The sequence below is a fragment of the Dendropsophus ebraccatus genome, chromosome 2, assembly GCF_027789765.1.
Source record: "Dendropsophus ebraccatus isolate aDenEbr1 chromosome 2, aDenEbr1.pat, whole genome shotgun sequence".
In the NCBI taxonomy this organism is placed as follows: domain Eukaryota; kingdom Metazoa; phylum Chordata; class Amphibia; order Anura; family Hylidae; genus Dendropsophus; species Dendropsophus ebraccatus.
Window position 1 is genome coordinate 118,868,123 of NC_091455.1, and position 14,655 is coordinate 118,882,777.

Sequence of the window (14,655 nt, forward strand, 5' to 3'; positions counted from 1 at the left end):
GCGAGCGTACATGCTATCAACGCAGTTTAGGGCTCTTTTTAAAAGGTAACACGAGGGCTTTTTATTTGAGGAATTTCATTTTTTGGCTACTGAAATTATAGTTGCGCTTTAAGGAAACATTTATCAGTACTGGCGTACTTGTACACCAGCCTTAAAGGGGTACTCCAGCGAAAAGCTTTTTCCCAGTAATTGAAACACATTACAAAGTTATATAACTTTTAGAGATGAGCGAACCTCGAGCATGCTCGAGTCCATCCGAACCCGAACTTTCGTCATTTGATTAGCGGTGGCTGCTGAACTTGGATAAAGCCCTAAGGCTATGTGGAAAACATGGATATAGTCATTGGCTGTATCCATGTTTTCCAGACAACCTTAGAGCTTTATCCAACTTCAGCAGTCACTGCTAATCAAATACCGAACCCGGTTCGCTCATCTCCAATAACTTTGTAATATGCTTCAATCACCTGTTTCCCCCCCCCCCCCTCCCTTCCCTATCTTTTCCCCCTCCCCTATCTTTTCCCTCCTCAATCCCCCACCAGGAAGTGAAGTAAACTCATTCTTACCTAATGACTGTTGACCCCAGGCTGTTCTGTGGCAGCCGTTTTGTGACAATGACATCATCAAGAGGGAGGCGGGTATAAACCCTGTTACGCCAGCCTTTCTTTGTCAGATGACTCAGGTTGCTTAGCTCTGATTGGATGAGCAAGCTGTAAAAACAGTTTTACAGAGTCACTTAGACATCACAGGAGTCAAAGTGCATCATGGCAAAGCCCAAACCAGGAAGCGAAGAAAAAATGAAGACACCAACTGGAGCTTCAATGACCTTTTTTTTTTTTTATCAGCGCTGGAGTACCCCTTTAAATTTAAATAAAGCCTCTCCCAATTTACCCAGTGCAACTCCTTAGTAAAGCTGGTGGGACCTGCGCCTGTTAAAGGGTTGCACAGAAATCTACACCTGCTCCATAACAGGTGTACATTTCTTCATGGTTTACGGCTGTTTCCAGGCATAAACCATGATAAATTAGGCATGGGAGGAGGCCATGCCTCCTCCCTGTCTTGCTGTGCCCCCCTGCCTTCCCATCAGGCAAGAAGGATTACGGGTGGTGTACGCCACAGAATAGGCCAAAAGCTGTGCGTTTTCTGTGTCATATGATAAATGACGTGATGTTTTGATAAATGTGCCCAAAATTTTCCTTTTACTTTTTGCTGCACCTAATCCTAAAGGAGTGAATCTATGTTTCAGGTATGAACAGCAAAGAGATAACCTAAATCAGCAATCCTTTAACATGGAGCAAGCCAATTATACCATTCAAACACTAAAAGACACAAAAACAACGGTAGGTGATTGGTGTTGAAATGTCATTCACTAGCTTTCTGTTGTGTGGAAAAGGAAAATACAGTGGTGCCTTGGATTACGAGCATAATTCGTTCCGGGACTGCGCTTGTAATCCAAATCCACTCTTAAACCAAAGCAAAACTTCCCAAAAGAAATCACTGAAATGCAGACAATTGGTTCCACACCCCTAAAATAATGATTTTTATTTTGAATAACATGTAGAACAAATAAAACAAACATTTAGAAACAGCTAAATATTTTGTATTATAAGTTGCTGTACAGCATAGTATCAGCATGTGGAGTATAATGTATAGTAACTGCATAAACCTGAAAAACAGCAGCAGTTTGTAGATACAGGATGGAGCTGCAGATCCCCATAATGGCGAAAATGGGAAACACAAGGGCCGATGGAGACTGCGGGAGTATAAAGGAATGAGCAGGGTGTAGAGTGAGCACAGTTTAGCAGCACTCTGTCTGGGGAGCTATGAAGAGATTACCTCCACAGTCCTGTCCCCTGATGTAAGCCCCAGCCTGAAGTGGATCTGCCATGATTTGGTGAGGGAGACTTCCTGGGTCAAAGTACAGTGCTGTAGACCCCGCTGTTCAGACCATGGCCCTTCCCCACTCCCCTCCCACCCAGTACAGGAAGCTCTTAAACCAAAGCAATGCTCTTACACCAAGTCACAATTTTGAAAAACTGTGAGCTCTTAAACCAAAATGCTCTTAATCAAAGTTACTCTTAAATCAAGGTACCACTTGTATCTGCAAACTGATTTGTATCACACACATACAGTGGTGTAGCTAAAGGTTCACATGCAAATGCTTGGCTTGGGCCCTCTCCCTGTCTATGGTCTTATAAATATGCTGTCTCTATGTATATCTCTTTGTTTGTGGTGCAATAAGCTGCCACGAGAGGTGAGCCTCAGGCAAAATCAGTGAGGAGCTAAGTGTGGGACCCTGAAGACCTAAAAGGGTTGTGTCATGAAGAAAAGTAGGTCTTTTGCCCTTGGTTAAAAAGACGGCCAGTAGATTTATGCTGTAATATCTAAGGGTAGCATAAACAAGTCACAGAGAAGCTGAACAGAATGATCTATTTCTTACATTGCTGATTCAGAGAGATCCTCCTGAATAACAAGAACAATAATAACTAGTCCTCTCCATTATGTGCATGTGGTCAGTAGTTCTGGATATTCATGAGCACCTGCACACTTTGCCTACCAATCACTGAATGACAGCTATCTGTCTATAAACAGTATAGATGGACGACTGTTAATCGGCTGCTGGAGGGCAGAAGAAGTGGTATGACACAAAGCTGATTCTCAGGCATATCAGAAGAACAGCTAAACAGAATGATGGAAGTAATATATTGTGCTGTTTAGTATTTCTGTCACTACTTTATTTGCTCGCCTTAAAAGAGAGCAGCATAAAGTATTGTATTGCCACCCCCCCCCCCCCCCCCCCCCCAAAAAAAAAAAAAGTTTTACAAGTTACCATTAAACACTTATTATGGGAAATGCTTATAAAGTACTATTTTCCCTGCACTTACTACTGCATCAAGGCTTCACTTCCTGGATAAAATGGTGATGTCACGTCCCGACTCCCAGAGCTGTGCGGACTGTGTCTGCTGGAGAGGATGATGGCAGGGGGACACTGAGGGACACAGGGCACTGGGGGGACACTGAGCATCCCTCTGCCATCATCCTCTCCAGCAACCACAGCCAGCACAGCTCTGGGAGTCGGGTTGTGACATCACCATTTTATCCAGGAAGTAAAGCCTTGATGGAGTAGTAAGTGCAGGGAAAAAAGCACTTTATGTACATTCCACTTTATGTACATTCCCTGTAATAAGTGTATATTGCTAATTTGTAAAACTTTTGGCGGGCAATACAATAATTTAATAAAAATGTTCGCTGTACTTCTCCTTTAAGGCCTGCCAGGCATCCACTAGGTTGGGACACTCATGCTTAGTTCAGTTGCAGTGTTCTGATCTGTCCCATTAGTACTGGCTTTTACTTCACATGCAGCAAGGAGGATTGCGGGAAAGTGTCTGCCTTATTGCATGGCAACAGCAGGGTCACTGTACTGAAACCAATGAGTGAATAGATCTATGGGGAAGAAAAATGGAACAGTGATGTAAGTTACTTTACTAAAAACAACACATTTGTTCTCCTTTTACATATATGTATGTGGTACACATCTGATTTTACCTTCTGTGCTTTGTTAAAATTTGCTTTGTGCTAATCTTTCCCTGGCCATAGCAATAATTAGTAAAACCAATCTATGTTCTAAAGAGTTAAAAGTATTTCTTTTTAATTTCTTGTTGCTAGACATGAGTGAATTTACAGTATCAATGAAGCGAATCGCTTCATTCTCTCTGCAATCTACTCATCTGCCAGCTGCCTTTTAACTCACTACCGTTCCTCCCCGCGTGCCTGGAAAAACTGGATCCAGTCCTTGGAAACTGGGAGAAATTCCCAGGATTGGATCCAGCTTTTCCAGGCACCTGGGGAGGAGCTCTGCTCTTCTGTATCAATGCTTGCTTACACAGTCTGTAATAATTGAGCAGCCAGGGCTAGATGTGGTAATCAGCCATCGGGTGCATGTCTCTTATCATCAGTGGCTGAATTCCACATTTAGCCGTTTCTGCTTATAGAAGCCTTTCTAAACACAAGGGTAATGTAGTAGAGGTAAATGCTTGACTGCTAGATAATGCTGTTTGCCAAGTATATTTGTATAGTCACAAATAAGTAATATGCTATTATAATTTTTTGTTTTGCAACGTAAGGTGGAAGCAATGAAAATCGGGGCAAAGGAAATGAAAAAAGCATACAAGCAAGTCAAAATTGATCAGATTGAGGTAACTATTGAAACATCAACCATCTGTTTTTTCTTTTTCCTTTAAAAGTTAGCAGGCCATATTTGGGGCCATATTTAAACAATCAGTAATTTTATTTTATTTTTTTGTTAAAAGAACAGATAAGTTGTATTTGCTGCAGAATTCAATACAATCGACAGGCTATACACTAGGATTACTGAAAGAAAGCCCACAAATACATCTGCCCCCATGGTTACTGTCTCATCTTACACACCTCCTCTCTAGTCCTGAGAATATCCAGGGATTTTTTTAAATATCTTTTTATTTGAGCAAAGACAAGCAGTTTAGAAAAAAACAGCTTGGCATCTTAGCATTCATTTTATAGTTGGTACAACTTGTAAAAGAGAAAAACAATAGATACAAATCCATTTTGTACCCATAACAATATCCTTGTTTAGGCACCTGTTGATACGTCTCAGGTATACAACGACTGTATAACCATTGTGAAAGGGGACGTGTATGAGATACAAGTACATTTTTGGAGTACTCCAGGCTATACAGATACATTTTCAAAGTGTGTTAGGGGATGGTTTGGGGGCTTTACTATGTTTTTTTAGGTGATTGGTTCCCTTTAAAGGAATGTGTGCGAGCCTTGTTTTATAGGTTTTACTTAAAGGGTTATTCACCCCTTTTATGTGCCGACTATTCAGCCTTTAAAGGTGTTGTTGCTGTTTTATTCTAAGGGAGGAATCACAGTAGTTGGACATCAACAGATCTGTGACCATCTAGCATACCTTTTGTTGCCTGTGTTTATATTTTCATAGAAAAACACCTTTACTTGGACTGTAAATAGTGTGAAGAAGGCAGAGTCTATTTTTCCCACTGTACTGTAAGCCCGCTCCTTTGCATAATCAGCGACAGACATTGTACATACAGAGAAACAGATCGCTGATCTCAGGAAGACCAGCCAAACGACAACCCTGCCGGCTGCTAGTGAAAGCGCTCAAAGCAGTGAAGTCCTAGGTACATTGCCCCCTGGGAAACATAAATATGCAAAAGAAGAGCCTGTGGAGCCTCATCAAAGAGTCTCGAAACACAGGACTAGCCAGATATCCCTCCGGGAAGGACCCAGCCAGGGGTTGGCTGGGTCCTTCCCGGAGGGATATCTGGCTAGTCCTGTGTTTCGAGACTCTTTGAGGCTCCACGGGCTCTTCTTTTGTACATTTATTGTACATACAGGGCAGTGAGATTCAGCAGTGCTTCGGCCCAGTGAACGATAGGCCCGCCTCCTTGATGCTCTTCACGGCCCAAATAGTCATTTTTTTAATTAAAATAAAACCCCAAACACAGGCAACAACACTATGTGTTAAACTCTTTTATTGGTATCTGTCCAGCAGTTTCGCCAACTTAATATGCGGTCAGGGAGTTTGCTTTAACTTTTATTTTCTTGCAATATAATGGGTCATGTTTGTGCTAAATAATAATGTGGCCTGTACAGGATTTACAAGATCAGTTAGAAGATATGATGGAGAATGCAAACGATATCCAGGAAGCACTGAGCCGTAGTTATGGGACACCCGAAATTGATGAAGATGATCTTGAAGCTGGTAAGGAAATATGTTTGTAATTATAAGGAAATATTGTGGATAATCTGCGAACAGGTGTAGAACTTTGATGGCCACTTTAGGTAACTGCATGTTTTCAGTTTACAACCGTAGTGGCAGCCATGTGATGAATGGATGTGTGTATTTTCTTGCTTGGAGTTTATCTTTATATTAAATAGAGGGGAGAACCTAGATACAATATGGTATTAAAGTATATGTGCACAATTGTCCTAAGCAACATTATTTATGTGTAATCAGTGATTGTTGACTTTTTTTTTTTAACAAATACACCACACAATATGATACACCTACAATTGAGAAGAACCCAAAATCAAATCAATCATATATAGAGGGCACTAAGCCACAAATTAAACAGCTACAACCGCCCCAAAAAACACAAATAAAGAATATGAAAAGTAAACAGAATGCCTTTATTGTGCACAATCTTTAACCCCTTAACGACATCGGGCGTAAACTTACGCCCTGGCGCCATGGTACTTAGCGCATCAGGGCGTAAATTTACGCCCGATGTTTCCCCGATCGCTGCGTGTTCACACACAGCGGTCGGGGAAGATGGCCTGCTATAAATCATAGCAGGCCATCATAGCTTCACGGCACGGGGGGTGGTTAACACCCCCCGTGCTTACGATCGCTGCTATAGGCTGATCAATTCAGATCAGCCAATAGCGGCGATCGGAACCTTTCCGGGTCATCGGTGACCCGATGACCCGGAAAAAAATGGCGGTCGGTGCTGTCCGAGGACGGCACCGACCGCCATTACTGTAAAAAGTAATGTTGATCGCCGTGCCACCGGCCCGATCGCCGTGAACGGCCGGCCGGCCGTTCACGGCGATCGGGCCGGTGGCACGGCGATCAGAGTCCCACAAAATAGTAAATACCTGCCCTGGACCCCTCAGCTAGGTAGCCGAGGGGTCCAGAGCAGGTATTTGTACATTACTCACCTGTCCCGGGCTCCTGATCGGCGTCTTCCGGGTTCGCGGCGTCCTCCGTCATTCCGTTCGGTCTTCGGGTCTTTCCGGCGGTCCTCGTCGTCTTCTTTCGGCTATTTTCGGCTCCAGCCTCGTCATTTTCCGGATTTTTCGCTCTGCTGCCCCCTAGCGGCTGAAATGTGTAATACACTTATCAGCAGCTACAGGGATATTCAGAATATAAAAAAAAAATATTTTTTTTTCCCAAATTTTTTTTTTTCTATTTTCCGCACCCTATCGCCGCTGAGTGTTGATCAGCATCGCACGAAAGTGCGCTGCTAATCAGCAACTCCTCCTTTTTGGCGTAGGGTGTTTTTTTTCTATATTCTACTGCCACGGTCTGCTTATAAGTGCCGCACATTGCGGCATTTATCAGCAACTCCTTTGTTGGCGTAGGTTTTTTTTTTTATACTTACTGTAAAAAAACACGTAAAAAACACTACATTACACCACACTACATTGAATAAAGTTTGACACTACACCACTATATACCCCATATACTAGTCCCCGTATAAAGATGGCCCCCAGGGTGTTTTTGGCGTCAGAGGGATACGTTATTATTGCCTCCGACACCGAAACAGCCAGTGAGGATGAATGGGGGGATCCTTCTTTCCTCCATTCATCCTCATCATCCAGTGACGTGTCTGGGAGTAGCGTAGCGTACGCTGCCCCCCAGACACGTCTTTTCCGCCAGTACCGTCCCAATAAGAGATGACGGTATGGTGTGAAATTCTACACACTCTGTGACAGTACCTCAGGGTACACTTACAGATTTCGGGTACGTGCAAACTGCGGAATGGCGAAGGATAACCCTTTGTGCATTCCGCAGCTGGCACCCACCGGCGGACTGATGCGGGCGCATGTCTCCACCCGTGTCATAGACTCCATTCTATGCACGGGCGGAATCCGTCGTCCATCCAAAGAATGAACACGTTGGACGGAGAGCGGAATCCGCCCGTGCATAGAATGGAGTCTATGACACGTGTGGAGACGTGCGCCTGCATCACTCCGCCGGTGGGTGCCAACTGCGGAATGCACAAAGGGTTATCTGTCGCGATTCCGCAGTGTGCACGTACCCTTAGAGTGTATGTAGAAAGGGACACCCGAATCCAGCCCCCAGATGCCCCCTCCCCCCCCCCATCCTCGGAGTTAGTGGGGAGATCGTCCGGGAACTGATCTTCCCACTGCTGGATAAAGGTTACCACCTGTACGGGGATAACTTTTATACCAGCACCCCCCTCTTCCGGTCCCTCGCTGCCTGAGCTACTGTAGCTTGCGGCACGATCCGAAAATATCAGAAGTAGTAATAGAGCCCTAATATTTAGCAGCCATGGAGCGGACCCAGCGCTTCTGGATATGAAGGATCCCGTATCGCACCAGGACAACATTTTCCAGGTGACGTCCCCTACACTGGAGAAAGGGAGACCCCAGAAGAAGTGCAGAGTGTGGGGTAACAGGTGGATCAGGAAGGACACCATTTCCAGTGTGACGCCTGTCCTGATCACCCCGGCCTCTGCATACTGGATCAATTCAAGGCGCACCACACGTCATCGGAGTTCTACATATTCTAAATTCTGTCCCTTATTCCTATTTCAGGGGTCACGTTGATCCAGGGATTATTCTGATCGCCATTATGGAGTCAGGAAGGAATTTTTCCCCTGTGATGAGGCTACTGTCGTCTGCCTTACGAGGGTTTTTTGCCTTCCTCTGGATCAACACAGGTTGAGTTTGATGGACACCTGTCATTTCCAACCTTATAAACTAAAAATTGGCCTAATACCCCCAAATAAATTAGAATTGTCCCTTTTCCCCAGCTAAATAGGTATGGCCGCCATTCCCATTAGAGGATGCCATGATGCAATTACAAAGCCTCTGTGCGGCCAGGACAGTGGAAACCCCCCACAAGTGACCCCATTCTGGAAACTACACCCCATAAGGAATCTAACAAGGGGTGCAGCGGGGATATGGCCCCCTGGTGACGGCCACATTTGGGACGTGAAAATGAAAAAAATTTTATTTTTTATTTTCTCGGCACATGTTCTACGTAAGTGCCCGTCACCAGTGGGGTCCATATGCTCACTGCACCCCTTGTTAGATTCCTTATGGGGTGTAGTTTCCAGAATAGGGTCACTTGTCGGGGGTTTCTACTGTCCTGGCAGCACAGGAGCTTTGTAATTGCGACATGGCCTCCATCCTCCATTCCAGCCTCTAAATGGCGCTCTGTCCCTTTGGTGACTTGCCCTGTGCCCATATGGCACATTATGCCCACATGTGGGGTATTTTCGTACTCAGGGGACACTACCCTACACGTTTTGTGTTCATTTTCTTTTTTAACCCCTTGTGGAAATGGAAAAAAATCAAGGCTAGACCAACATTTAGTGTAATTTTTGTAAAATTTTTACTCTAAATTATTAATCTTGTCATGTTTTTTCATTTTCACAAGGGGTTAAAAGATAAAAAAAAACATTTAATGTGTAGAGCAATTTCCCCTGAGTACGGAAATACCCCACATGTGGACATAAAGCGCCATGCGGGTGCAGGGTAAGCCTCCGAAGGGAAGAAGCGCCATTTGGTTTTTGAAGGCTGGATTTGGATGGAATGGATTTCGAGGGGCCATGTTGCATTCAAAAGGCCCCTGTGTTGCCAAGACAGTTGAAACCCCCCACAAGTGACCCCATTATGGAAACTGCACCCCTCAAGGAATGTAACAAGGGGTGTAGTGAGCATATGGACCCCACTGGTGACGGACACAAATGTGGAACAATGTGGCGTGAAAATGAAATATTACATTTTTTACACTATAATGTTGGTTTAGCCTTGAATATATCATTTTCACAAGGGGTTAAAAGAGGAGAAAAAAAACAAAATGTGTAGCGCAATTTCCCCCGAGTCCGTAAATACCCCACATGTGGACATAAAGCGCCATGTGGGCGCAGGGCAAGCCTCCGAAGGGAAGGAGCGCCATTTCGTTTTTGAAGGCTGGATTTGGATGGAATGGATTTTGAGGGGCCATGTTGCATTCAAAAGGCCTCTGTGTTGCCAAGACAGTTGAAACCCCCCACAAGTGACCCCATTATGGAAACTACACCCCTCAAGGAATGTAACAAGGGGTGTAGTGAGCATATGGACCCCACTGGTGACGGGCACAAATGTGGAACAATGTGGCGTGAAAATGAAATATTAAATTTTTTACACTATAATGTTGGTTTAGCCTTGAATTTATCATTTTCACAAGGGGTTAAAAGAGAAAAAAACACACAATATATGTAGAGCAATTTCCCCCGAGTCCGTAGATACCCCACATGTGGACATAAAGCGTCATGTGGGCGCAGGGCAAGCCTCCGAAGGGAAGGAGCGCCATTTGGATTTTGGAGGTTGGATTTGGCTAGAATGGATGATGAACGCCATGTCGCATTTACAGAGCCCTCGTGCTGCCAGGACAGTGGAAACCCCCCACAAGTGACCCCATTCTGGAAACTACACCCCTCAAGGAATCTAACAAGGGGTGCAGTGAGGATATGAACCCCTTGATGACGGGCACATTTGTGCCATGAAAGTGAAAAAATGAAATTTTTCCCTTTCACGTCACATTGTTCCACATTTGTGCCCGTCACCAGTGGGGTCCATATGCTCACTGAACCCCTTGTTAGATTCCTTGAGGGGTGTAGTTTCCAGAATGGAATCACTTGTGGGGGGTTTCCAGTGTCTTGGCAGCACGAGGGCTCTGTAAATGCGACATGGCCCTTGAAATCCTTTTCAGTGAAATTCAGCTTCCAAAAGCCAATTGGCGCTCCTTCCCTTTGGAGGCTCGTCCTGCGCCCCCTTGGCACTTTATCGCCACATGTGGGGTATTTCTGTACTCGGGAGAAACTGCGCTACACATTTTTTGTCTTTTTTTGCCTCTTATCCCTTTAAGAAAATGAAAAATTGAAGGCTAGAACAACGTTTTAGTGTAAAAAATAAATTTTTCTTTTTTCACGCCATATTGTTCGGAAAATCTGTGAAGCACCTGTGGGGTCCAGATGCTCACCGCACCCCTTGTTACATTCCTTGAGGGGTGTAGTTTTCTAAATGGTGTCCCTTTAGGGGTGTTTTTTAGGTTTTGACACCCCAGAGCCTCTGCCAACCTGAAGTGGTACAGTCAAAAATGACCAAATATAACGGAGGCGTTGAAATTCACTAGGCGCTCCCTTATATCTGAGGCTTGTGGTTGCGTCAAATAGCGCAATAGGGTCACATATGGGGTATTTCTATAAACTGCAGAAACAGGGCAATAATTATTGGGGTGCATTTCTCTGGTAATAGGTTTATAATTATGAAAAATATTGGATTACAATAAAATCTCTGCACAGAAAATTAAAATTTTCAAATTCCTTACACACTTCGCTTTATTTCTGTGACTCCCCTAAAGGGTTAAAACACTTTCTGGATGTGCTTTTGCAGAGTTTGGGGGGTGCAGTTTCTGAAATGGGGTGCTTTGTGGGGCTTTCTAACATACAGGCCCCTCAAATGCACTTTAAACCTGAACAGGTCCCTAAAAATATCTGATTTTGAAATTTTACTGAAAATTTGGAAATTTGCTGCTAATGTTTTAAGCTTCCTATCGTCTAAAAAAAATGAAAGATAGTTTAATAAATGCCGCCAACATAAAGTAGACATGTTGCTAATGCTATTTAATATATAATTTATGTGGTATAACCACTTTCTGTATACGCAAAAAAGTTTCAAAGTTGGAAAAATGCATTTTTTTCACATTTTTTCACATTATTTGGTTTTTTTTCATAAAGATTTGTTATGAGTATCGACTCCAATTTACCAGAAATGTAAAGTACAATATGTCACGAGAAAACAATCTCAGAATCAGCCGGATAGGTAAAAGCATCCCGAAGGTATTAATGACTAAAGTGACACTGGTCATATTCATAAAATTTGTCTCTGTCATTAAGGCCATTTCAGGCTCTGTCCTTAAGGGGTTAAACACAATTAAAACCTACCCATAAAAACAATTGTGGGGTCCCATCCATTAACGCATAATAAGCACAATTGCATCATAGTAACAGCAGCAAATTCATCTAAATAAGATGGTAAGGTAAAGTGCAATGTATAAATAACAGCTAGTTCATATTAAGTGCAAAAACATACATAACAGCTATTATAGTAAAGTGCAAAAGTCAGATTAATGGCAGCAGCACATATATTGCATATACATATAGTAATAGTAGAATATATACCATTGCCGCCAAATAACTGCATTTAAAGTTGTTAGCAAAAACACTCACATACCCTAAAATAACGAGCATATTTGCCCCTTTTACTAAATGTGCTGCACCCAATATATACATTTTCCTTGTCCTGTTGCTATGCCATCATATAGCATAATATGCGTATAGTAATGTCCTGTTGGTTCTCTTTTGCATTTTATGGTGTGTCCTTTGCTTATAGACACTTCTGGCAATCAGCATCTTCTTTTTTTCCCCCCCAAATTACAGAGCTGGATGCATTGGGAGATGAATTCATGGCAGATGATGACAGCTCTTACTTAGATGAAGCAGCCTCGGCACCTGCAATTCCTGAAGGCATTCCAAGTGACTCGAAAAATAAGGTATTGGGATTTGAAAAAGATAAGAAAAATAAAATATGCTTCACTTTCATAAACATTGTTACATGTTTTAGAGCAGGGCTTCTCAAGCTTTTTGCCCGGACCATACCAGCCACTCCATGTTGATGTTTCACAGGCCGAATATCTCTCCGTGTAATAGAGACAACAATTAGCCGATGAAACCATCATCAGCGGCTGATCGTTGGTTTAGGTTTGGACCTAAAATCGTTGGGCGACGACCGCACATTGCTACATGTAATAGTGATGCGCTGCTGACGGCTGATTGCCTAAACACCTGATACCTTACCTGTCCTGGTCTTCTCTCCTGTGCTCCGCTGCTTCCCGGCGGCAGCAGTAGCGTCTGAGCAGCCTATCACAGGCTGGAACACTGAAGCCGATGGGACTGGGAAGCTGCAGAGCATAGGAGAGAAGACTGGGACAGGTAAGTAGAGATGAGCGAACCGGGTTCAGATCGATCCGAACCCGAACATTCGGTATTTGATTAGCTGGGGCTGCTGAACTTGGATAAAGCTCTAAGGTTGTCTGGAAAACATGGATACAGCCAATGACTATAGCCATGTTTTCCACATAGCCTTAGGGCTTTATCCAACTTCAGCAGCCACCGCTAATCAAATGCCGAACGTTCGGGTTCGGATTGACTCTAGCATGCTCGAGGTTCGCTCATCTCTACAGGTAAGGTATCAGGTTTTTAGGCAAGGGCTGCATGGACATCGTTAGACCGATTGTTACTGCCCAGTTATCAGGCTAATAGGTCCAGTAAACGAGTGCCGATATAGCAGATCGCCGCTTGGTTACTAAATTGATCGGGCCATAGTCGGCCGTCTAATAGGACCCTTACTGTAATGAGAAGTTAAAGGACCTGTGAGATCAGGTCCTTTACCAATTCTAAGCACAGACGCTTACCCTTTTAATGTAGGACAGCTAACAAGGTAGTCCCTGTGTCCCGATGTTGGACACAGACACCTCACCAGACTGTAAAACTGTGAGGTGCAGTTCGGAGCAATAAATGGCATTGTAGGTGTAAAAGAAAAAAATGTGACCTTTCCCTTTTTACTGTTTCCCACAGGATGGCGTGTTGGTAGATGAATTTGGACTGCCACAGATTCCAGCTACATAATTCTACACCATGTTACAAACTGCTGAAGTAAACTAAGTCATCTTTCTTTTCAGTGGGATTTAGTTTTTTTCTTTTCTGCTTTAAACTTATCTAACAGTTTCCTTTTTTTACAACCCGAACAAAAACTTGGTTTCATATTTTAACTTTTGCTTAAGTCACTACATCCCTATTAATGGGAGGAATTACTTGCTGTACTCTTCTAACTTGTTGGGAGCAGATTTCCACAGCCCTGAGGAAGACTGGTTCCTACGCTACCAACGCTTCACATGTGCAAGGAACAATAATAATTTGCAAAAATATTTTGTATAAAAACATCTCAGGCTGGGAGACCTGTGAAGATTCAATACAACCTCTTGATGTGTGCTAGTTTTAATGAAAATGTAGCTTTATTCTCTAAGCAAGCATTTGTTTCCTATAAATCCATTGTAATTAAGTCCAGGTCTCATAGGTGGAAGGTTAAGGGGCGGATGTATCAATAGTCGGAGTTTTGTATTTTGCGCCACACTTTATATTTTTCCAGGATTCAAACTACTGGATTTAGCAGAAGGTGCACGTCTTTGCATAAATCAGGCTTAAAAAAAAATTTTTATTTTTTTTTTTTAAGCTAATCTGGGTAAAAATATTGATATCTCTGCCCATATGGTGCAAACTGGCAAAACAATTTTGTGCAAGGTGTGTGTGAGTGAGAGAGACATTACATTAGCCCCCTACCTCAGGTTGCACTAGGAGAAGAGCTTGATACATCTGCCTCCAAAGGGGGCCTCTGTAAGGGGGCCTTTAAACAAAGAGATTTGTCTGACAGATCTTTGAAGCCAAAGCCAGCAACAGGCTTTAAGCAGAGAACAGGTCATAAAGGAAAGACTGAGATTTTTCCTAGTTTTAAATCCATTCCTGCCTCTGGCTTCAAAGATTTGTCAGATAAATCTCTGTGTAAAGGCACCCTTTAAAAGTGAAGGTCTTGGGTCACAGTCTTTGAAACTTCAGTCCATGTTGCATCCAGAATCATACTTAACACCTTCATAACCAAAATTTAACCATTAAACAATTGTGTGTGTACATATATATTTCATATCCATTTTTTTTTTTATCTAAGTAGTCATGGGTACAAGAGGATTAAAATCCAAATATTACTTGTGTCTTAATTAACTTAATAAAAGAGTATGAGTTGCTGTTA

The 14,655-nt window shown here is 43.1% G+C and overlaps 1 protein-coding gene across 2 annotated transcripts in view; it reads left to right on the plus strand.

Annotated features, from left to right (window-relative positions):
* The window catches only part of CHMP5 (charged multivesicular body protein 5), a 31,997-nt gene extending 17,342 nt beyond the window's left edge, over positions 1–14,655 (plus strand). For both annotated transcript variants that reach the window (XM_069958169.1, XM_069958168.1), the window contains exons 4-8: positions 1,244–1,337; positions 4,122–4,193; positions 5,650–5,758; positions 12,234–12,346; positions 13,431–14,655. In XM_069958169.1, the coding sequence (XP_069814270.1) occupies positions 1,244–1,337; positions 4,122–4,193; positions 5,650–5,758; positions 12,234–12,346; positions 13,431–13,481 (439 nt within the window). In that variant the 3' untranslated portion in view covers positions 13,482–14,655. The remainder of the gene's footprint in view (positions 1–1,243; positions 1,338–4,121; positions 4,194–5,649; positions 5,759–12,233; positions 12,347–13,430) is intronic.